The sequence below is a fragment of the Rhododendron vialii genome, chromosome 13a (assembly GCF_030253575.1).
Source record: "Rhododendron vialii isolate Sample 1 chromosome 13a, ASM3025357v1".
Taxonomy (NCBI): Eukaryota; Viridiplantae; Streptophyta; class Magnoliopsida; order Ericales; family Ericaceae; genus Rhododendron; species Rhododendron vialii.
This window is the reverse complement of record NC_080569.1, coordinates 28,427,538-28,453,125: the sequence shown is the minus strand read 5'-3', so window position 1 is coordinate 28,453,125 and position 25,588 is coordinate 28,427,538. Positions and strand designations below refer to the sequence as shown.

Genomic DNA, 25,588 nt, shown 5'->3' with positions numbered 1-25,588 from the left:
GTTTTTTTTTTTGATCCGCATTTTCTTTTTAAATTTGAAAAATAAGGAATGACTCTTCAAATATCACATCATGAAATACCACAATAATTGGTAAATAAATAAATTTATTTGACGAAGCGGGTTCTCAAAGTTAAAAGATTAATAACTAAGTTTAGAGGTTGAATAAGAGTAGTGGCGTGCAATTGTTATAAATGGCTCTTCAATTTGGTGCGTGAAAGTTGGTCCAAACATTTTGAGTTATAAAAAAAATGGCTCCTCAACTAGCTCCATGTGTCGCAAAAATTAATCAATCCGATTATGGGTACACCAGAATGATCAGAGCGACTCAATTTGTTGAAAACATTTTTGTAAGAAAGCCTGAAAAAAATCAGGTCCGTTGGATATGGGTTACCTTGATCAGTTACTCTATTTGCTCAAATTTCTGACATGAAATTTTGAGTGAAAAATGGATCGCGCCTTGACCAAAATCCAACTCAATTGATTTTTTTCAGGGGTTTTTAAAAAATATTTAAATAAATTGATTATTTATGTGTAACCCCCCGATCTGGCGTAGATTTGGTGCAACGGATCAAATTTTTTCTCTCATAGAACCCTCTCTCTCTCTCTCTCTGTGATTCAGATGCTGTTATTAGGAAACCTCATCGGAGATCCAAATGCTTCGATCTAATGGTACGTGAATGTTGTTGTGCATTTGTATTTGCGTATTTATGTACGTGTCTTTGTCTGTATATTTGTTCTCTCGCTTGGAAATTCATGCTTTTACCTGTGCTTCTTTCCAGTGACATTGATGTTGCTTTGATCTTTGTTTGATACCCTTGTCCTGGCTTTCAATTTAACTTACTTGATCGTTTGAAAAACATACGAATCGTTCTACTATTGTCGAGTAAAGTGTGGACGCACATTGTCTTGGTTTTTAGTGTCTGTTTTTTTTTTTTTTCCTTTCTTTTCTTGATCGGGTTTTTTAGAGTCTGTTTGGTTGGCGAGATTAGGCACAGTGCTGGCCCCGACATTTGGGCTTATGCTTTGGTGCCCATTTACTATTAACGCATAAAAAAAAAAATTACAAGTACCCAAAAAAAAAAAATCAAAGTTACATGTTCCTTTAGCTTGAATAATATCAAAAAAATCAACATCAAAATATAACCCCGGTTATAGTGCTTTATTTAGCACGATCCGATTCAAAGAAAATAACTTCTCCTTGCATTTTTTAAAGCAAATTTGTCAATTGGATCATCGTACTTTACTTATCCAAGAACTCGTTTAATTTTATTTAACTATGACTTTTTTAATCAAATGTAAGAACATATCACTTATACATTACTCCACTATTGTATTTGTTAAGTTGAAAATTTTTCAACAAAATAAGTTAGTATTTTGTTTTTCGTAATATTGTGGGTTAGGAGGAAAACAAAAGGAGCTAGAACAAAAATGAAAAAATAAATTGTGGATTGGGAGAAAAACTAAAAGAGGTAAAACAAGGACCGAGGCGCAAGTCGCACCACGGAATTGAACCTTGGTCACCAGACACTTTAAGTCTTTAACAGCATGCGTTGGCCATACACCAAGCAGATGCCTTGTGCAAAATATGGGAAGCTTTTTTATATTTATATCTAACTTACATGTTTTTTTTTTGGATGCCCCAGCCCGAGGACTTGCGGGGCTTACCGCGGGACCGGCCCTGATTAGTCGTGGGATTGGATTGCATATCCGATGGGATTGGTGGAGGGCTTAGAAATTTGGTGTATGATTGATCCCTTAGACCTTGTTCGGTTAAGGGTTTTGAATTTTGGATTCTAATCGTTATCCATAGGCTTTGTTTGGATGACCAGAATCTTCAGGAGAAATAGGAATGTGATTACTAGAACTTACCAAAAAAAAAAAATTCCTAGGAATTTTATCGAGTGGGAATAGGAATATGATTACTAGGAAATTTCATTCCTAGGAATACAATACCTGAAGTAATTTCATTTCAGTGTTTGGATTAATTCAGTAATCTTATGCAGGAATCAATTATTTTGGAAATTTATCAAAGTCAATATTTCTTTTTTTTTTTATTGATTGAGCCAGGAATTTAATATTCCCACGGGATAAGGGAGGGATCAAATTTCCACTCAATTTGGTTCCTGGTCAGCTCTGTCATCAGGAATCACAATCCTATTCCTGTCTCTCTCAAACAAATTCTAAGAGTGGCATCACATTTCTATTCATGTTCCTTCCAAATGTCGGAATCATGGAAGTATGATGTCACATTCACATTCCTCCATCAAGATTTCTGCCATCCAAACTGAGCCTATTTCTCTCTCCACTTATTACTCCTATCTCCAATCATTACTTTCATTTTTCTTTCTATCTCTCTCCAATCATTACCCCTATTTTCAATCATTACTCTATTTCTCTCTACATACATTACCTACAAATCCAAATCCAAATCCAAAATCCCAAAATGAACAGGGTCTTAAAGCTCTATTGTAGGATATAAGTGGGTGTTTGCAAACACAATCGTGGACGCATAATTTGTAGTTATTTTTTGATGGGCGAAAGTTAGTATTGATTGGGTGTTTGGGAACACAATGGTGGCTTGATCAGCTTAAGGGGCAGTTTCACAGGTTTTTGTAGTGACTAAACGTCTCCCGACACGAGCTGGCGACAACCATGCAACACCAGTAGTATGAAAGTTTGTGCAGTCATTATGACGATATTGAAAGCCATTCTGCTCGGGCTTGCTACCAGGGAATCACTCGCCCTGATGACTAAAGAGAAGGAGAGGCTTAACAGACACAACATTGCTTGTTTATCGACTTTAGTCCGAAGGTCGCTCTAAGGAGGCATCGAATAATACTCATACTGGTCTCTTCCCAAGGTGACTCAAGGGAGGCATCACAGACATTGACTTGTATTTATTTCCTTGGAAGATTAGTTGAACTCTGACCTCCTATGTACTGGCACCTAATTGCACTCCTGATGTCGTTGGTTCAAAGGCCTCTTCGTAAGCCGGATTTGTAGCTAGTGGGTGCCTAAACTACATTTCGTATCGAAAGATAACACAAAATACCTATTCCAAGAATATGTTGCTAGTTGTTAGGTTTGAGGAGAGAGAAATTTGATTATCTATATTTTGTAGTCGTTTAATTTTATTCATGCGGCCAAAAAATGGTTGATGACTTGATTTTTTGGAAGTTTTTTCACGCTTATAAAGGAGATTTAGGGATTTTTTTTGCTAACAAGGCACTTGTAGGGGTAAATTCCATAGAAGTTTCCAAACTAACCTGAGAAATTGGTATACTGGGAATATATGAAGTTTGAAGGGGATCCAGAGGCACCCCCTTGTGGCCGGCTTTGGGAGCGCATGTGGACCATATACGTTATTCGGATTAGATGTTGGCCCGCACAATTTGCTCATTTACTTTCCCATATAGATATTTGCCAATACCAAATAGAAGGTGGAATTAGTTAGTTCCCCTTCTATACTATCTTCCCTTTTCAGCAATAGTGAAAATAAGTTAAATAACCGTCTTCCTTTTATTCTATTCTTGATCCCACTCAAACAATCATATCATAATTCACGTAATGTCATTAATTACTTTGTTGGCCCACTTGTCCCCGCCATCCTTATCACCATTCATCAACCATGCAATCTTTTCCAATCCTTTCCTAGTTGATCCGTCTAACATGTCCTACATGCCTTGGGAGATGCGGTACGGAGATTCCTCTCACTATCATTCTGGTGGAATCACATATCCTGAGGGACTTTATATGCCCTTGAATGTTAATTATAGTCATAAAATGTGGTTTTGGGTTTGGTTTGAAAACCTTTTGAATTTACAAACCGACAATCGAGGAAATGTGTTGATGCACTTTTTGACGTGTTTTTTTTTTCTGATTTTGATTCTTCAGTTTGCTGTTGCTGCTGCTGCTGCTGTCTTTTATTGCATCTTTTATTCCAACTAAGCTTAGAAATTTCCTAAGTAGACAAAAAATACTTGTTTCTTCTGAAGGATTGGCATATTAGCCATTAAAGCCGAGTAACATGGGGATATATTTTAACATATAAAGAAGTCTAAACGATTTGTTTTTAGCCAAATAATTACGAGAACCATAGTTTTGTAATAAGGGGAGGCTAAAACCCTTAAATGCATACATAACTGTTAAAGCATCCAACCCAATGTGGGATAATTAACCAATGTGGGATAATTTCCAACACTCCCCTCACGTGCGACTCCCGACTCGCACGTGGAGAGGTTAACAAAGGATCCATAACACACGGATCATAATGGAACAAAGTGCAAGTATGGCATAAACAAAGGGGAAAAACCTCCGAAAACCTAGCTCTGATACCATGTTAAAGCATCCAACTCAAAACCAATCGATAATGAGAGGAGAGGCCACCCATGCTCATATACTAGTTTTGGATGAGATAATTAACCGATGTGGGATAATTTCCAACAATAACATTTTCCTTTCTGCAAATGATAAGCTCCATGAGAATTGTGCCTCATGCAAGTCCTCCAACATCGTCCAATTAGGGTGGATAATTGATGTGTCAGATTCCAACTGGTTCTTTTGAGTTTTTCCAGTGACATGCTCGCCAAAGATGCTTATGTAATCAGCAGCTAATATTTGTTACAACCTTAAGTACTGCATTGATATATCTTCAGGTTGGCACTATGGCTGCGGCAGTAAAACATGTGTCAGGGGAAGTTTGCATCAGTCAGTAAGGTACGATTTGTTGTCTTCCTTGATATGTCATGTTTCGGAACGGTGGTCTCTGTTTATTTTATGTTCTCCTTCAAATTCCATAAGCATAGGTTTTCTATAGAATCATGTAACTGATGTATTTTGCATATTGTAGAATTTTGTTATTCTTGATAATCTTTTAGTAACTATCCCGTTTCATTTAAACCCCAGTAGTTCTGAGAAGTGGTAACTATACTCAAACCAAACCAAACCAAGTCTTTTGTCCCAATGAATTGGGGGCGGCTACATGAATCCTATTTTTCCATTGAGCTCTGTCGAGGGCTACTTGTTTACTTAGATTAGAAGTGGTAGCTATCTATTGGTAAATACCACTTTGGACCTTATAAAAGCAAAGTAAACACAAATTGCACACCTTTATGAACTAGTTTTAGTCAGCCTAATTTCAGTGTCCAAATTTTGCAGGCCATAGCTGCAGGACAAAGAAGCTCGTAGCCAATTTATTGAAGGAACTTCATGTAGGATCAATTGTCACTCATGGGGTAAGGAGTGGGCAAAATGATTATACGTTTTGTGTCTTTCTGGAGATGGAGCCGGCACAAGAAGATCCAGAGCCAATGGAACCAGGCCTTTCAAATGACCCATGGTGGCCATCAAGTTTTATGGCAAGGCTGAGAACAGTTTCTTTGTTCTCTTCAGAGGAAAGTCTAAACAGAGAATCAATTAGCAGGAAAAATGATGAGGTTTTGGCATCATATACAGCTTCACAGACTCTGTGGGCTACTGGGAAGCTATCTGAACCAATTCCCAATGGTTTCTATTCTATTGTTCTGGTGAGCAGTATGTGATTTTGTAGAACTGTGCAATTAATTAGTCCTTACTTTTCTGTGTTATTTATCATAGCTTCAGTGCAAGTGTCATGTTTGGAATGCACTAGTGAGCAAACTAAAAGGATCTATTATCTGAATCCCGATAGTGTTCTAGAATTTCTTGTCTTCCCAATGGCTGATCATATCGAAACTCACTTGTGGCATGTAAGCGTGGATCAGCATGCCACAATGCACTTACGCAGGCCTGTTCAGCCACTAATCCATGCACAGAATTAACTTCAACACAGGTTGCATTGAGATGCAAATTATCGTACATATTCTCTTGGAAATGAGAACTGTAAGCTCAGTATTGTATTTTCTGATAGACTTGCGATGTGGTAAGAAATAACAAGATGCTCAAGTTGGAAGAGATCTAGAAGGCCAGGAAATAAATTTTTTTTTGTGATGGGAAGTCTAGGTCGATGCTTTTCAGTTAGAGAAGGACTTGTACCATCTGGGGACCAGGTTTGTGAGACCATTTTATTGCTACTCAAGCACAGTTGTCAAAACTTCTCGATGCTCCTGAATCTTGTCCTCAGTTCATGCACTAACTTCTTCATATTTCATTCAAACAAAACCAAACCTATCCGAACTAAATGAACTAAACCAAAGTTACCAAACTAAGCTTTGTATCCCAATGATTCAGATGGCTTACACGATTTCTTGTATCCCAATTCTATTTGTCAAGGGCTATATGATCAATAATATATTCTTACTAAACTTTTTCAAAATTTAAGCCATTGGGTACTATTTTGTAAGCAGATTTTTGCTTTTAACATTTCTACCAAGATGCACTTCATAATTTGTATGTTCCGTGGTCTTATTTGTTTGAAGCCAACCAAGATGAGTTTTGGCCTTGCAAGGTGTCATTTTGCTGGAATAGGAAAATCAATTACTTTAAAACAAAGTTTTGTCATAGTTGAATCAACAACTCATTATGTTTGATTCAATGGAGGCCAAACCTGGGGCAGGAAAGTGGACATGAAAGGGCTCTTCCACAGGGCTCCTCTACTCTCAAATGAATCAAATGATGGTTGAATGGTGATATATGAAATGGAAATAGATAAATTAAATATATATGAGCTATAGATGTTTAAGATTTATTGTTGAATCAAAATGGTATTATAATGAAAACATGCAAAACAATAAAGGGGAACAGAAAAGAGTAGTAAGTATGTACCAATTGTGATTTTTTTCTACAAGTCAGTTCATTAGGATTACTTAGATCAAAAAATGTGATTTTGAACATTATGTTTTGTTGTTTATTTAAGTTGGCACTACTTTTTCCAGTCACTAAAAGATAATTGGGAAACTATGCGTTTCCTGAACATGTTCTGTCCGTAATATATGACAGAGTGTTAAGATCTATGTGCTCTTGATGGGCACTTCCCTCTTCCTTTTTCCTCTTGTATTAGCCATCCAAAGATAATCTTGTGATTATCTAGAAGTTTTTGCAACCATAGTGAGGTCATATGACTGGTTCATGTTTTCTCTTGACAGCCTAGTATACCCAGAATTTTCTCATAAACCTCAATTTTATGCAGGAAAGTGGACTGAAGGATTTTTGTGACACTATTCCGTCTCTAGATGAGCTTTATGCTTCGGAACCAGAGGGTTTTAGTGCAGATGTTATTCTAGTGGATGCAGACAAAGATAAGAAGCTTTCCTTGCTAAAACAGCTGGCTGTGACCCTGGTGAAAGGATTAAATTCAAACCCGCCAGCAGTGATAAAGAAGATAGCTGGATTGGTGTGTTATTTTTGCAATGATAGTTATCTTGTTATTAGGTTTTTAGGATCCTTTGCCAGTCTTAAACAATAACCATTTTCTTACCTGAAATTTGGTGTGTATTCTTTCCACTTGTAAAGGGATATTGCTTCCTGATTGAATGAAATTTGTTAGATCCTCTCCAAGTTCAAACTGAGACCAGTCATAATGCAAAAGATATAATTTCTCTTTCCTTGGGACAAGACTGAAAAATGCTAATGTTTTATCCTTTTCATATGAAATCACAATAACTGGCGGTTCAAATATCAAACGAAGAAGTCCCATATAAAAATCTATTTATTGAAGACTTTCCAGTTGCATTGGATGCCACATTGATACTTATACCAGGCAATGCCTTGTGATTAGCAGTTTAGCACTTCTAGCCGGATAACTCTCTCTCTCTCCCTCAATTATTAACTGATTTGAATTTCTTGTGAGTTCTTTTGTTTCTGACCCTTGTTCCATGCATAGGTTTTTGACTTTTATAAACGACCAAATCTGGATACCAGCCCAGTGAAAGCTGCACTGGAGGAAGTTTCTCATCTAGTGGATAACCGGGGAGTCCAGATGTTGTGTCAAATAAGGCATGGTACATGCCATGCTCAGGCAATCTTATTTAAAGTTCTTGCAGATACTGTAGGTCTTGATAGTAGGCTTGTGGTGGTAAGTTTGTACTCTGCTACTTGGAGTAAACTGCTACTTTGTTTTGTTTTTGCCCTTTTACCTTATGACCGTGATATCTGGCGTATGCGTTTTTGAAAGAGTTGTGCTTGCTTAACATTCTAATAGTCTCTGGAGGTGAAAACATGACATTTCCATTCATAGGGTTTGCCTAGGGATGGTGAAATGGAGAGAAGAGACTCAAACAAGCATATGTCTGTGGTAGTATTGATGAACTCTGCGGAGCTGCTGGTTGATCTTGCACGTTTTCCTGGCCAGTTGATACCCTGCTCAACCAAGGCAATCTTCCTGTATCATTTATCTGCCGCCGGTGAGAGTGACTCTGCAGACAATGACTCCTGTGATTCACCGCTAGAACCAAATAGTCCTCTGTGTGGCTTTCCAGCTGGAGTGGATTTTGAAGGGTAATGATTTCTTTGTATCGGCTTTAGCGTGCATAACTTTGGTTTGCTATTCTGTATTTTAGCTTTATTAATGGCAAAACTTCTTCACCAGAATGTACAGTGTAGGTGGTCTGAAATTTACTTGTGCTATGCATTGCAGATCTGAGAACAATGAGAGCCTTCAGTCATTATATCACTCTAAAGTAGATGCGTCAGATAATGTATCAGGTCCATCATCGAGGAATGTAATGCTTCGGCAACAATCAAAGATTTATGGAACGCTAAAGTAACAATTATAATCATATTGATGACTTGTGTTCCGAAAGAAAAAAAAATTGGACATTTTTTTTTATCTGTTCTGACTTTCCAAATCTCTGCCTTGGTAACAATTATGTTTTCCCTGTTGCTTTGTTTTTGGTGGTTGTCCAGTTTATCACACAGTGAACCCAACATAGGAAATGCATTTTGGCGGCGCAAGAAAGTCATCGCAGAAGATCGGACATCCAGTTCAAGGTTTTATCAAGCTAGTTACTAGTAGTTATCTGCACTATCTTTTCCTGTTTTCAATACTACATGAGTGCAAAGCTACTTATACACTTGTAAAGTCACTGATTCCTTTCAAGACAATACCAAACACGTCTGATTAAGAACAATGGAAAGAAAGTTGAAGGGACAACTTTCAGAAAGCTTTTAGATATAATGTGAAAAAGAGAACTAGACTAATATTTGGAGCTAAGATGATCAACCTCCTAGGTTGAGTTGCCTTTTGATCAATCAATGCTATTGTCTGGATTAACTTCGGTAGCGTTCTCTGATGGCTGATTGCTCTCTACTAAAATGATGTGTTGTCATTGTATGGACTATTAGGTCATGTTACTGGTTTAATAAATGAGTCCTGTAGGATTGACTGTTTGATGGAATTGTAGGAGTGAGTAATACTCGTAAATTGTAGATTGCTTTTGTGGCCAATAGTCATGATTTTCTTTGGTGGTTATTACACGTCGTTTGCTTCGTTTTTGTACTCAAAGAGTCAAAAGTTTCCTATTTCTTGAGCTATTTTACATGGATCTTTCAAAATGTATAAAGTACCCCTGTTGGTCACTCAATATTCGGGTAATTGTATGGGATCCATGTCAGACATGTTTATATTTGGACAATACTTTAGCAAGCATGTATTTCTAACCAAGATATCTCACGAGGTATCCGTAGAACTCCTATAATATGCATGAAAAGGGTCCAAGACAACTAGAAAACACGATTTAAGCTATAAAGTAGAAGATATTGACGATTTTAAAGTACCTGGAAGTGTCCCCGTATCCCTGAAATGAACATTAGTTGAATCCGATACTTAGACACGCCACTGCTCTAGCTTACCCTTCACTACAAATGTCTTCTAGAACTTACAAAACAAAAATTTGGCATGTCATTCGTCCACTCTATTGGAGAATGACTTACCATATTTTATCAATTACAGTTTTTTTGTGGTTTATGTTGGGTTTGTCGTGAAGCCTGACTTAGTCTTGGTTTTTGCCGCTTCCCTGACTATGTGGGGTTCCACTTGAACAAGAGTATGGTAATTGATGATGCAAATCCTAGGATATAAATGTTGGTTTCACCAACGTGGGATAATATCCTTTGGTGGGTTGAATTTGTCAAGCTGTGGTTGGCGTGATTTTGGAGATCACATAATTCTCTTTGGATGAGAATGACATGGAGAATACATGGAAAACTACCTTTGATGGGATGAGCTTGACTTTGGTTCGATGAAGATGTGCATGAAGTAAAAGCATGGTCATCAGGAAGGTGGCCATGTGATTTCCATTTTTTTCTTTTTCTTTCCTTTGTGTCTCTTCTATCATCTGTAACAAAGCCAATCATTCCAAGGGTTTGGATAGGTCAGATAGAATTAGAGAACTTTAAGGCATGTTGGAGTGTAAGAAAAATAATACAACAATTGACCAGGGCTCGGGTATTGGGTATTCTTTTTCTTTGTAGCACTTTCAATATGAGGAAACTGGCGAATAACACGTTCCAATTGAATCTCATAAACTCCACTGTGCAAAGTTTTCAATGAGACGGATCCGGTAGTGCTTTTGGAAAAAAATTGGAAAGCAGGTACACGTCTAAGTCATTGACTAATCGGTTGTCTTTGAAAAAGCAATTGTACGCACGCCAAATGACAGAATTACCGAATTTCATGGACCCTCCAGACAAGTTCAAGAGGTTGGTGACTGAATTGGAAACTATTGGTGGGAAAATCGAGGATGATAAAGCAATCCTTTTTTTGGTCTCCCTACCGTCATCATATGAACATGTCAGGACAGGACTACTCTGATATACGAAAAAGATGCCGCAGGTTTTGATGTGGTGGTGGCTACTTATTTCCCATGACTTTGATGTGGAAAAAGGAAAGCGAAAAGACCTACGGAGATGGGGCCATGATTGCATCAAACGCAGGTCATGTAAGAGCTCGGACAACTGAGAGGCAGGGTGGTTAGAGCTCTCAGGGTTGCTCTCAGGGTTACAAACGGTGTTGTTATTATTGTGACGAAGAGGGTCATTTAATCAAGGATTGTCCAAAGCTCAAGGCGGACAAGATGAAACCAGCGGATGCAACAGTTGGAAAGAGCACCAACGATATTGAAGATTACGTGCTCACAGTTTCTTTGGGTGATGAGAAATTAGATTTGATAATTGACTTTGGTTGTTCATATCACAAATGTGCAAATAAAAAGGAGTATTTTGCTACATATGAGCAGGTAGCCCTAGACAAAGCTCAATGGAAAAATAGGATTCATATAGCCGACCCCAATTGAATACTACATTTGAGCGGGGCTCGGGTTTTGGGTATTCTTTTTCTTTGTAACACTTTCAATATAGCAAATTTCTCTTTTGGTTGTGGAGTAGGCAGGGGGGCAAACCACGTAAATTGTGTTCTCATTTTTCTTTGTGTGAGCTTAATATTTTGCGGGTGTGCTTTTATTTGAGTGAGACTAGAAATCCAATAATAAATTCATGTTGTACTTAGCAACCATGTAATTTTCACACTGTTTTCATTCCTCACATAGTGGAAATTGGTGTGAGCCGTGGATGTAAAGTACACAATTGGGGATCCACATAAGAATCTCTATGTCGTTTCTTTTTGTTCATTCTTGATTTATTCCTTGTGTGATTGTGTGTGTTGGGTTGAATCTGTAACCTTTTAACCCCAATAACTATTCAATGTGAGATACTTCCCCTCACACTTTTTGTAATCATGTCAATAATTTTGTCTCACAAGTGCCAATCGTGTAGTTTGAGTTTGCCTCAATGGTGTATTTCCTTTCTTGTTCTTAACTTGGTTTGGGGCCTGTGGGGCTTCAAATTTTCTAGGTTTTTTGAATCTTTTTGTTTGTGCTTTTCAGTCCAGAGCATCCATTACTTAAACATGGGCGTTCTATTCTTAGTGGTTATAGACAGTTTCCCGGGGAGTTCATGAATGACATGACTACATCAAGGTAATGATCTTATGACTGAAGTTTCTTCTCTAATATTACTGAATTTAAATTTCAGCCTCAGAATGTTATACTGTCAAAGTTGAATATTCAGTAGTTACTTCTTGTAATTTCTTTTTTCCGACTTTCTGTTATATTTATGAACTAGTTAGTGGCTGTACTGCTCATATTGGTGCTTTGTCTAGATTTACGTAGTAGGGATTAATTGACGCTAAATTGATGGTGAAGGTGCATTCACCTAACTATATTTACATCCCCATGATCTTAATTTATGTTTTATTCGAACATTCAGTCCAATACAATATGAATACCATCTACCCAAGAGCCCATAGTTGAACACCCAATACATTAGCCTAAAGAAAGGCCACATTCATAATGAGATATATGAGAGAAAAAGAATAAACTATTTGTATCATTATTGTGCTCTGCTTTCTCACTCAACGATGCCCTACTCCATGTCTGTTGCCTGCGTCTAATGTACTAACTTTTTTTTTTTTTTTGATCGGCAAAAGTAATATGTCTAATGTACGAATTTAGTATTCTTAACATGAACAACTTTTGATTTTTGTTGTTGTTTAGTTTATGGAATTATGGACTTCTGTAAAAAAAATTCAACAACGTTGCGAGATTCATTTTCCACAGGAAACTTTGTTAATATTAACACTCAAATTTCTTCTAACCTTTGCTCTGTCGACTTGAACAATCTTTCTTTGGATCCAAACCGAACCAAACCGAACCAAACTGAGCCTTATGTCCCAATCACAAATAGAAAACGCGGCAAAAAAATCTTTTCATATCATTCTTATGACAGTGGCATACCCACAAAAAGTCCATGCCAAACCTATTTGCCACAATTTCTCTCAAAAGGATATTAGTGGATTAATGCGGCGGTGTAATCCTGCTTCGCTCAAATTATAAAAACTCGTCGAGGACAATTGTAAATAATCTTATGTATTTTTATGTTCTTTGATCGCACTGTTCATACTCATATATGAGATTTTGCAAATATATTGGTGGCTAATTGAGCTTGGAGAGTAAAGGTAATATTTGAACACCTTGTTACAAATTCGTGGAGCTGCCACTGATCATATGTATTCATGTACATCAAGTTTCATTATATTCCATTCATATTTAGTACCTTGTATAAATTTGTGTTAAAAGTATGTCATTTCTCATGGGAGTTCCAGAAAACGTAAGTTTGAAAGTTTTGTTCGGAATCTTTTTTTTTTTTGAACAGCGTTTTGTTCAGAATCTGACATGATTTTTCCAGTGTGAACAACAAATTCTTTTTCAGCACTAACACGCTGGAGAAAGATAGTGCCTGAAGGAATCACACTACAAGTGGCCAAGCAACTGGGAAGCCCTAGATCCTTAAGGTGGCCTTTACTATAGAAAAAGAGAGCCAATGGTTGCTCAATTTTAACTTTAGGACACTTTCTCTAAGTACCAAGATATTCCTCATTTATCCAACATACCGCAAAACGTGCCTTAGTTAATCAGGTACCTTCAATATTGTCTATGATAGGACTGACGACTGAGCATAGATGAATCACTGTTGCCAACCCTAATATTTAAAGAGCCAATCAAATCCATTGTAAAAATTAGAAAACAACAAACAAAAAAAAGTAATTGGACCTGACCCATTGAACAATGACGCTGTCCACTATGCTGATATTCTCTCTACTTTCGTTGGACTCCGCAAGAATTTGCCTATATTTCCGTTTAAATATACTTGTTCCTAGATGTCCCATAGGAATAAATAGTTATACCGTTCCTCCGCAGGAAAAGGTTTTGTTTATTCCAAGTCAAAAAACATAAAACTACCTTTTTACTAAGATCTTCATGATTTATGATACTTTATATAGTTTAATGCAATTAATGAGGTTTAGCATTCATTGTTTTCTTAGAACTTGCAGTTGTGTTTTACGTTCTATTTTGAGGATTCCTCTCTAAAGTAGGGATGCTTTCGCTAATGATATAGGTGCCTTGCATATTGTTTTAACTTTGGAATTGAGTTCATGCACTAGTGTGGCTACAGGTCAACTGGAACTCGTGGAAGAAGAAGACGTACTAGTATTACTCCAGAGATTGGTGATGATATTGTAAGGTTGATTATTTTCCTTGCCATCACTTAGCAGCACAACTTTACGTACATGGTTATTCCTTTTGTGGGTGCCTATCATTTTCTAGTGTTTGAATTGTGATGTCAATCCAGCTCTATAAGCTTCTGTGTTTGTCATTCATTCTTACTTATATTACTTCTTACAAGAGATATGTACGTTATTCGGCATTGCTTGGTGCAAGTGAAGGCTCAAGTGATAAAGCATGTGTTGTAAATTGTAATAATACATGAGAATACAAGCTTGAGTAAGAGCAGTAATGTTGTACAATAATGCCAAACAGGAATTCATCTAGTTCATGCTCCCATAACTTGCATTACTGAGGGTAACTTGGGTTATTTTCTATCGTAATTATTCAAACTTCTAAGCATATATTTTTTAAAATATAGGTGAGTATTGTATGGACATGTGCTCTGTGTGGACATGTTCTATACATGGATGTTGTAACAACCCGGAATCCTCAAGTACCAAGATATTAAAAAAGACCACAATCTGTCTTTTATTCCAAAAACTATATAATTTTACAACTATCTCTAAAGTAAATAAACAATCACCCACTCTCGTAGCAACTTAGACAAGCTCGCACCACCGGCACCTGCCGCGCTAACCAATCTGCAAGCTGGAGTCTAAAAGGACCCCAGGAGTGTGTGAGACATAATAACGTGTACAATATCAACACCAAATAAATTGCACAACATCAACCACCACGTATAACACCAGCCACGAATATAACACATCCCACATAAATGGAACCCACATATCCGGTCCTCCTCAGTATATGACGAGTGACGTACCACCTCACTAGCCTCACCACAGCCCATTGGCCAACTTGTCTTTTGGCATAGCTTATTAGCTTAGTCACTCCGTCACATACTAAACAGTTCTACGACATACAGTCACCGCACATAACACAACCAATAAGAACCCAACATTAATATTGTACAAGAAAGATGTATCTCACAATCACCCTAAAATCGCCTTGCCAAACCTCATAAGAACAAGAACTCATAGCCATATGCTCCTCACATCCCTGTGTAAAAACTCACCGGAAACTTATTTCTCCTTAAAGAAATCCTTTGCTCTTGTTTTTATACCACCTACTAGGCAAGCTCACCAGGTGTCTAATTAAGACACTTGTCCATCCACCACTTAATTCATTTCCTTGTCATTTTACACAATAGATGTTTAAGCCTGTGCCTCACATGCACACATCCACGTACAAAGTCACCCACCAATAACCTTTTTCTCTTTTAATTCTTATCTTCATCTTTTAACTTCTCCTCATGTAAACAAATTCTTATAAAAGACATATAAAGAACTCATATACAGTAAATGAATAAATTAAGGAAAATGCACAATGGGATATTACAGATGTGCTCTGTGTGGACATTTTTAAAGGTGTTCTTGACTCATAGATTTATGTTTGACAATGATTATGCATGCCCAAATGTTCGAAAATAGATTTCTGATGCCACACATGGGTCTTACATCTATGGGAGTTTTGCACAGCTCTCATGGAAATAGGAAGGACATGCTCATGTGCCTAGCCCCTCAAGGAAGAAGAAAAAGAACAAGAATTGAAAAGTAAGAAAACGAAAAAAATTGAAATCATTCAGATGAGTGTGCATACAATGGCATCTTTCCATATGAGTAGGTCTATATAATGAGATAGAAGAGCTATTCGTATTGATATTGTAACTATCTATCTCATACTTGTGCTAGTTTCATCTCTTATACATTTACTATCTTATGGTGGAAGTACAGTAAAGATCACGGAAAATAACAAGTTATTTTTTCCCACCATATTGGTTGCATGTGATAGGTTATCTTAATATGAAAAAAATTTGCCTATTTTATAAATTCATGGACCTGGCAAGTAGTAATATCATTATCATCAATATGCATTGATCTATGTTTTAACTTGAAGTTACTGCGTAGGTCATGCCAATGTTTAGAATGGTAAACAACAACTTGAATATCTTCCTTTGTTTATTCTCTCAGCATTTGCTTTATATTTTGTTGAATATTTCCTTCCTCTCTGTGCACTCTCTGTCTGCATTTCAATAATATCATTTCACATCCTCATTTCTCCAAAGACAAAAAATTCCCATCCTGATCAGTAGAGAGAAAAAGGATCTTTGACAGTCATTGTTCAGACTTGGTATCGGGCATTGCCAAAAATATTTTCATGTGGCTAATCTTTTCAATCAAGAAGCATTCATGAGATAAAATAGTATGCGAGGTTTGTGCAGCATGTGATAGGCTCTGCTAAAGTTATGTGGTTGAGCTTGTAACAAGTTGAAGAGGAGGACAACCCTGACAACGCAGAAAAATGTAGGGTGCTCCTAGGGAACTGCCACGTGGTGCTCCAGGAATGTGTGGGTGTGGAGGGTGTTGGCCCTCTGAATAATTACTTTAACTCAAGGTACAACCGTACAAACAACTGCTAAACTAGCATTCGTGGAATCAATAGTGTCATGAACACAGTAAAAACTTGCCAATAAGAAGAAAATTGGAGGTGCGAAAAATATAAATGGGATTAAACTACTGATCTTTTCCGGCAGAAGACACAAATTTCCTGGCTTCATCAAGCAGAGAATAGCAAAAAAGATACTTTTGTAATAGGAAAAATGAATATTAGTTTGAACACATGGAACTGTTACACTCTGGAGAGGAACGAACTGCTATCATTTCTATCATTTAGGTTTTGGCCATTTATTGCTTTGCTTTGTCTCTTCATTATTCAGATTCTGTTTTCTTTGAGTGGACCATTTAACTGTTATTTTCATGTACATCCCTTCATGTTATGCTCGTAATTTATATGTTGGCTGAATCTAGGGCTGTACGAGCAATGAATGAAACATTCAAGCAAAAATGTATCTCGGGGGAGAGAACTGGAGCACATAATTTGTGTTCTACAAGTAAAGAAAGTAATATGTCAGATCCTAATGTAAGTGTATGTTCTTTCCTTTGGCTTCATTTTTTAGAATGAAATTATTGGGCAAAAAAATATTGTTACGGACTCAGGAATTATATTCTTTTTGGTTACTAGTTGATGTATGAAGAATACCAACTACACTATTATTGTCCTGAATAGCTTTGTGGAGTTATTCACATGCTTTACGCATTAGACTTCCCAAAACCAATTGCCTACTGTTAAATAGTTAGATTGACAATGGTTTAGAAACTTCCCTGTCATTCTTTGCTTTCATTTAATTATTAAGTACATTTTATGCTAAACAATGCATTGCTTGTGTTACTTTTCCTTATTCATATGTACCTTGTATCGTTCTTTTCATACTTGTGGACAAATCATAGGTCAAAACAAAGGTGGAGGAGGTATACGATCCTTTTATCTGTTTTGGTTGAAACTTTTTGGTCATTTCCTGTAGTGAACTTATTAGTCATACTTCCCTTGTGGTGTTCCTTCCAGAGGTGTACTTAATATATGTCCATTGCTTACGGTGTATAGGTTTCTTTATGAGTTTTGACATTACTTCAGGTATCAAATTTCCATCCACATGATCATGATGAAGCATCTGGTGAAAAGTCTACAGCATATTATTTCCACCGGAAGCAGATGTGTTTAAAGAACGCCATCTCGTTGCCTTCATCCCATCATCAATCTAGGGACAGGGTTTCTAGAATGTGTGAAGCAACAGTACTTTCCGGAAGTGCTGATATGATCTCGTCATGGAATAAAGTCCTTGAATCATCAAATATCTCTGACAAGCTTTTGTTGCCTTTTCAAGAATGGAATATTGATTTCTCTGAATTGACTGTTGGAACCCGTGTTGGCATAGGTAAGGAACTTGATAGATTATCGCTCTTAAGTCTTAACTGTAAACTTGTCACTAGGTATGAGAGTACTCTTAGCATGTGATCTGTTTGACATTCAAAAAACGAGAACTTGATTGCGTAACCAACTTTTAGAACACTTGTTCCTAATCCCTAAGCATCAGGCTTGGACAAGTAACTAGTATCTAAGAATTGTACTATGTAGATGTGGATTTGTAAGGTGATTGGAGTACAAGAGGCTTCAGTCTAAAAGTCATAAGTTCACTATAGGAAAAACTGTGTCTGAAATCTGAATGCTTGTAAGACTGCGTAGTAGCTTTTGTGCAGCTTAACTGTACATTGCTAGGTATCTTGCAGAATAAGAAATGTTCATTCGTGATGACTGCAATGGTGGTTCATTTGCTTAGGAAATGAAAATTTTCTAACCAACTGATAAGTTGCTTGAGGGGTGCTTTCTTTACCTTTTCTTGGATACACTCCATGCTATGAACATTGAACAATCATTTATGTGTGTTTTCACTTCTCAAAGTTTATGGACACTGCCATGTCAATTACTTTATCTCAGTGTAGGTAGATGATCTTGGCCTTAGTAGCATGAAGCGGGGGTGGGGACGGAAGTGGGAGTGGGTGCGGGGGAGCGGAGGCACCTAGAAGCTCCTAAGGTTGGGAGTGCCTAAGGATTGTATATAGATTTATAAAAATATGTATATAAAATATTTTTAAATTCTTAACATTAAAGAAAAAGTGAAACTTACCGAAATTTTTTCCCATCTTACAGTGTAATTATTGGAAGTTATATATTCCCAATTTGCAAAGCTTCTTGACTAAGAGAATAACTGCCTTAATGGCTCGATAAGCTCCCATCTTAGTTAGGAGCGAGCTCCTTGTTTGTACAACCCATATTCGCAATAGGAAAACAGCAAAATGTTGTATTTGGTGGAAAATAGTTTGTGCGATTATATTTTTGTCCAGCATATAATACAACGGTTACAGCCTTTTGCTTCATGTTGTAATAAGGTATGACTTTTGTAACTGGCTCCATCAGCTACTTGTGTAAGTCTATAGTAACAATCTTTCTGTATTCTATTTTATTCCTTGTGGATTTTATTTGAGACTTCTTCGTCTACTAGAACCATATCTCATTCTCCTGAAGCGTTCATAAATGCATCGTTTGTAACCACATTATTGCAATTTGGAAATTTATGAATCATTGTAATTTAGGTTACATTTACATTGTTAAACCATTCCCATCTACCAATGAATTTCAGCCCTAATCATCATTGCTATTTGCGAGTACATTTCTATGGACAACTTTTTGTTTTTACACTGCTTGAATTGTAGGATACTTGTGCCTTTTAGGGAGCACAAACACCTTGTCATGTCTGTGTTATGACTTTAGAGTGGATCGGGCCTTGCCTCTCATCAGGCACTTAGAGTATCCACAATGCTATAATCAAAAGTAAAAGGTTTTTAAAGTTAACAATGTTGATGCAAAATATGGCTCACAATGCTATAATCAAACTTAACAACTTAGAAATAATCAAATTTTGGGTTTTGGATAACCAAAACTAACAACTTTTTGACAATACCAAATTTAATACACCCTACATATTCTCAATCAAATGCACCAATCATTATACAAAAATATTCTATCTCTCTTCCCTTTTGCTCTCTCTTTCTTTTCGAACAATATTTTTGAAAAAATAACATATCCTAATTTTTTTTAGAAAACAGTTTTTCCAAAAAAAAGTTTCAAAAACTATTTTCTATTTCTAGTAAATAGTTTTTATTAGTTTAAAAACTATTTTTAGAAAAACTATTTTCTAAAGTTCACAATTTTTAGTTTTTTGTAGTTTGAAAAGATGATGTGACAAGTTTTGGTTATCCAATTTTGATTATGCCATTGTAGACATCTACATTGCTAGCCTTAGCAATCTCTTAAATAGTTAAATGAATAATCAAAAGCTGATGTGGTAACTTTTAGTTATCAATTTTTGATTATAACACTGTGGATACCCTTAGTGCCTACACTTGTAAGGCACTCAATATGCATCCTATTATGACACAGGTGGGACACACGTATGTATGCCAACACTTGTAAGACACTCAATATGTGTTCTATTATGACACAGGTGGGGAATGCATGTGTATCACCTTCACACATCTGAGACTTCTAGAGTTTGGCATAAGCTTGAAGAAACTAAAATAGAGGCCAATGATCAAACTAACCGGTAAACAATCAATTTTTAGACAATTTTAAATTTATTTAAGACTATTTGAGCTGTCTACAAGTATATTCCCGCTTTTCTTATAAACCTGCCAAAATAAATTACTTTTCAGTATCTTCGTACGGTAAAAAGTCTGTCATGTAGAATGAATTGCATTGTTTTGGACCTTTTGGTTAGATGAGAGTACTATTATGAAGCAAAGAATACAAGACTCAAAATTGTGAAATATAGTGACTAGTCTCCAACACCTTCTTTTGTTTATGCATCTATGCATGTGTTACAAACTTCCAAGCCTATATATAAGTAGACGTCCTGTTGTTAGCATCGCTGTGCGCTAACTCCCTTTCTTGCTATGCGACTACTGAGTCACTGACTGTTATAAGAGCTGTGATATGCCCTCCCTGCGTTTCATCTTGCTGGTTGAGTAATTGCTGTTATGAAAATTAGTTAAGTGTGTATAACAATACAATCACATGAAACTTTCTTATCTAAGTACGATATGTCTTTCTAACACCTACAACCATGTGAACAATAAAGACCATTGCCAGATGCATAACTCTTTCCGACCTACTTCTAAGAGGGGGAGGAAAGAACAAGAAAAAGAATGCTAGTTATGACTCCCAGGAAAGAAGTCAGGCCAACTGCATGTCCAGTTAGCTACATAGTTTTTTGGCCGATAAAAAATTATATTTGTCCCTGCTCTCAGTGAGACCTGTTGCCTAAGGGATAAATAAATGGTGTAAATCTGTAGCTGCATAGCTGCAATTTTTACACCATACAAACTTGAGATTTGTGGCATTTGTGTTAGATTTTTTACTTCATAACGTTTTCTGAATCTTTAAGGATTCTTCGGAGAAGTTTTTCGTGGCATCTGGAATGGGACAGATGTTGCTATCAAAGTTTTTCTTGAACAAGATTTAACTGTTGAGAACATTGAAGACTTCTGCAATGAGATATCTATCCTGAGGTTTGTTTCTTTCATCTATCAGTTATCTTATCTATTCACATTTTTCTACTTTTTCTCTTCAATTCATTGACCTCTTTGGATTTACCTGTTTTTGTTTTTCTATACAGCCGTCTGCGACACCCAAATGGTAATACCCCTAGTTATTTTTTTGTTATCCACTTTGTCATACTTTGTTTACTTGGTGAAATTGGGAATGGAAGGGGAAAACGCTGGAGGTATGTTCTACAATATGAGAATGTTTAGAAGTTTAATGAAGAAAATAATGCTTCTTATGCAGTAATTTTATTTCTTGGTGCCTGTACAAAGCCCCCTCAGCTGTCCATGGTGACCGAGTACATGGAAATGGGATCATTATATCATTTAATCCATGCAAGTGGGCAGAAAAAGAGACTCAACTGGAGAAGGAGACTAAGAATGCTGTGTAACATATGCAGGTATACTGACCATTTTATGTTATTCCATCTCAACATCATTGCATGTGTGGGTAATTGTACAAATGAATATAATCCAAACTCAACTGGAGAAGGAGACTAAGAATGCTGTGTAACATATGCAGGTATACTGACCATTTTATATTATTCCATCTCAACATCATTGCATGTGTGGGTAATTGTACAAATGAATATAATCCAATATTAAGTTGTTGATGCGATAACCCGATTAATCCGACAGACCTGTGAATTAACGGATATAGAATATTTATCCCTCAATCTATCTGGCCAAGTATAAGCTATGTATAAAGAGCTTTTCCATATTTACTGGAGTAATATCTTTTGAACTAGAAGTTCATAACTTGCCTTTGAGGGCAAAAGCTTCAATGGGTTTCTCAGTTCACAGCCTAAAGTAAATGCTCACTCTCTCTCCAACATTATTGCTTTCTTTGGGGTTATCATATTGAGCATTCAAACTAGTAGTGACTTCTAATTCCTTTCCACGTGTATGCCATCGAATGTGCTCCCCGCCCAATACGGTCTTCCTCTCTCCTTGGGACTTAAACCTGAATAGTCGTGGATACCTATTCTTTTCCATTTCTGATGCATAGAAAGATTTTTTTCCTAATGGATAAGATTGGATCTCCCCTGATCCAATTTGAATCCGTTTTAAAGGCCTAAATTACCAAGTTGTAAAGGGGAAGTTGCATAGACAGCTGTAGTTTCAGTATTAGGCTTATTAGCGTACCCTATAAACATTAATAGACACCCTAAAACTATTAACCATTAATCTTAAACACGGTAAAGCAAAAAGGAACAAAGCTATAATTGTGCCATCAGGGTTAGGTCCTCATCTCCCAAAATTTTAGTTGAACTGAACAATGTGTTCTTTCTTTCTTTCTTTCTTTTTTTTATTTTTTATTTTTAAAGTTCCTACGTTGATGATTGAGTCAGTATAGTTATTACGGCTTTCCAATATTTTCTGAGACTTGGGTATAATGGTGTCCTCGGTGATATCACGTGTCTTGTTACTGGAACTTACATGTGTGTATGAGATCTAGAAGGTACTTGGAATTAAAGTTCCAAGTGTTTCTATTTTTGGATTCCATGTCCCACTCTGATTAGGAAAAACCTAATAGCGTATTTCTTTCTTAAAGTAACAAGTTGCCCCTCCCCGCAACTTTTTCTTTCGTCAATGGGATAGCACATGAATAGAAAAGAATTCAATCCCCTCCAGTATCGATTCCCTTCTTATTTCCTAAACTAAATACCCTGTTTTCGTTTACATAATTCTCTTCTAGAGGTGAGGATCTCCCTTATGTTTGGCATGCCCTTGTCAGAGCTCATTGTGTCAGGATACTTGTTCACCATGTTGGTTTTCCATTTTTCTTGTTAATACATCACCAAAGCTCTGCAAGTTTCTGGTATTATGAGGTGAAAGATTTGGTTTTGTAACTCTCATACTCCAGATATATATATATATATCCATCGTCTATGGCCTTCAAATTATAAATACTTCTCTTCAATTAATTTAGGGGTCTAATGTGCATACATCGGATGAAAATAGCCCATCGCGATCTGAAGAGCGCAAATTGTCTTGTGGATAAGCATTGGACAGTCAAGATCTGCGATTTTGGGCTCTCACGAGTGCTTACCAACACACCTATGAGGGATGGTTCTTCTGCAGGAACTCCAGAGTGGATGGCTCCTGAACTCATCCGTAATGAACCCTTTACAGAAAAATGTGACATTTTCAGCCTCGGCGTTATAATATGGGAGCTCTGCACTCTTAATAGACCATGGGAAGGCGTAACATCAGTTCAAGTATGTTTTTTGTAGGTTTTTTTTTTTTGTTTACTGCGAATCCTTAATTTGACGGGTGGTTACTACCTTCCAGGTGGTTTATTCAGTTGCTAATGATGGATTGCGGCTAGAAATCCCTGATGGTCCCCTGGGCAGCATAATTTCGGGTCCGTAAATGTAACTTATAATTTGCCTCTCATGTCCTGTTATAAGTTCTTGGATTAATAAGTTTGGGAAGTTGATGTTCCAGACTGTTGGGCTGAACCGGATAGACGCCCCAGCTGTGAGGAAATTCTGTCACGTTTGCTCAGCTGTGAGTATACACTATGCTGATTTGCCCGAAGGACGCGGCGGAAGTGCTGAATACAATAAGGCTGCAAGTTGCAAATGTCATTACTTCTAAGTTTCAAAGCACCCGCCGTCTTCAGTTCCCAGCAATTCATCTCTCTCCTTCCCCCACCTCCCCAGTTGTGGGTGAATACGACGGGACCATGTTTCCATGTGCTTTTGTTATGCTTATACTTGAGCTTGAAAAAAGGCCGTAAATAGAAGGATCACGTTGTGTATGATTACAACGGGAGCATATTTCCATGTGATTTTGTTATTCTTTTTACCCGAGCTTGAAAAACAGGCCATAGTTCATAGAAGGATCATCTTGTGTTATTGATTATTTGTTTCTCTTCGGATGTATAATCATCTGCTTTGTTGTTTTGATCAAAGCATGAGAACTGGATGCCCAGATACCTTTTTTGAACTAGATTGCCCAGATGTTAGTTATCTTATATGCAGTCTTTCGTTATTTTTTCCCGCATGGTGCTATTTCTTGGGTTCTTTTTGTAATAAGCTTGATTTAGTTGTCCGCAAACCTCACATGATTTATCATGTACTGTCCTCTATATCGTATTGAACGTAATACACCCTCTGTCCCATTTTCATTTTCATTATCCGTTATTCTGTTTGTCTCTTTTATGTTTTTTGCTTATATTTTTTAGTGCAGCTTTTGAAAAATATGCAATATGAATTTTGTTTGATAGATCTCGATTAGTTCTATAATATAAAGTTTTCAAAGTTATGAAAAATATTATAGACTGAAAAATATAAATAATTAAAAAATGACAATTCAATAATAGACAATGAAAATGAGACGGAGGAAGTATTTTTCAAGATACATTACATGCATGGGAATATTAAAATAAAAACAATTGCTTTTGATTGAACAACTTTAACATGAACAGTAAAAGCAAATTATTAACAGAAATCCTATTGGTACCGACGGTACCCATAGGGAAAATGTACCGACGGCCACCGGACGGCCGTCTCCGGTCACCGGACGGCCGATCCGAGCCGTCCAAAAATTTTAAAAAATAAAACCGAGTGGCCTTACGCGAGAATCAATGGCATCCGAGGTGTGTAGGGTACTTGATCCGAGCACCCATTTTTCGTGTATATTTGTATATACGTGTATATACACGAAAAAGGGGTACTCGGATCAAGTACTCTACACACCTCGGATGCCATTGATTCTCGCGTAGGCCCACTCGATTTTATTTTTTAAAATTTTTGGACGGCTCGGATCGGCCGTCCGGTGACCGGAGACGGCCGTCCGGTGGCCGTCGGTGCATTTTCCCTATGGGTACCGTCGGTACCCATAGCAGTACTCAATTATTAAATGGTTTATAATTCTTCCAATATAACTCAACTGTTATTGGCAAGTTGAAGCAAGAACAGATAACAAGAGGATTATGTAACGTAAAAGCTACGGGAACAGATGTCTGTGCACAATGCAGAGATGGCTTTATGGGATCCACTTTCAGGTTTCACAAACAGAAAGTCTACTGGCACAGCAAATTTGTGTACAGATTGTGCATAGATTTTTATGTGGGGTCCACTAAAGGTCCTACAAAAGTGATCCGAGCCGTTCATTATGTTTAAAACATTTTTTCAAAAGCCTTCGTGAAAAATCAGTTCAATCCGATACCTAAAAGTACTTAATCTAATCGTCTAACTTTTCATTCTCTAAAAACCTGAATGAAAAGTTAGATGATTAAATCAAGCACTTATAGGTATCGGATTGAGCTGATTTTTCATGGAGGCCCTTGAAAAAATGTTTTAAATATAATGAATTGCTCGGATCACTTGTGTGGGACCCGTAGTAGGCCCCGCATAGAAATCTGTGCCAATTTGCTGTGCCAGTAGACTGAATCTTTCACAAAAACTATCTATCTAGTACGTTCGTTAAGTTTAAAAAATAATTTTGAGTGGCCTCGTGAAGAATCAGCTCAATCAAATAAATGAGTGTTTTATAAATTGGAAGATAAGATCAAGCACTTGCAGTTATCCAACCGATTGAGCTGAT

General features: G+C 36.9%; 1 protein-coding gene across 7 annotated transcripts; it reads left to right on the top strand.

The window, feature by feature from the left end:
- The first annotated feature begins 304 nt into the window (after positions 1 to 304).
- Positions 305 to 24,043, top strand: LOC131313196 (serine/threonine-protein kinase EDR1-like). 7 transcript variants are annotated; one of them, XM_058341363.1, is made up of 19 exons: positions 310 to 669; positions 4,656 to 4,716; positions 5,158 to 5,525; positions 7,106 to 7,309; positions 7,799 to 7,990; positions 8,153 to 8,412; positions 8,552 to 8,677; positions 8,821 to 8,904; positions 11,796 to 11,888; positions 13,924 to 13,992; positions 16,344 to 16,430; positions 16,844 to 16,961; positions 17,508 to 17,808; positions 20,875 to 20,998; positions 21,106 to 21,125; positions 21,276 to 21,432; positions 22,965 to 23,253; positions 23,327 to 23,399; positions 23,483 to 24,043. In XM_058341363.1, exons 3-19 carry the CDS (start codon positions 5,280 to 5,282, stop codon positions 23,563 to 23,565), a joined length of 2,526 nt encoding a protein of 841 aa, XP_058197346.1. In that variant the 5' UTR covers positions 310 to 669; positions 4,656 to 4,716; positions 5,158 to 5,279; the 3' UTR covers positions 23,566 to 24,043. The 7 variants fall into 7 exon arrangements, with proteins under 7 accessions (XP_058197352.1, XP_058197346.1, XP_058197348.1 ...); XM_058341364.1 differs by having other exon boundaries at positions 312 to 669; positions 16,844 to 16,955; XM_058341365.1 differs by lacking the exon at positions 16,344 to 16,430 and having other exon boundaries at positions 13,913 to 13,987.
- The last annotated feature ends 1,545 nt before the right edge of the window (positions 24,044 to 25,588 follow it).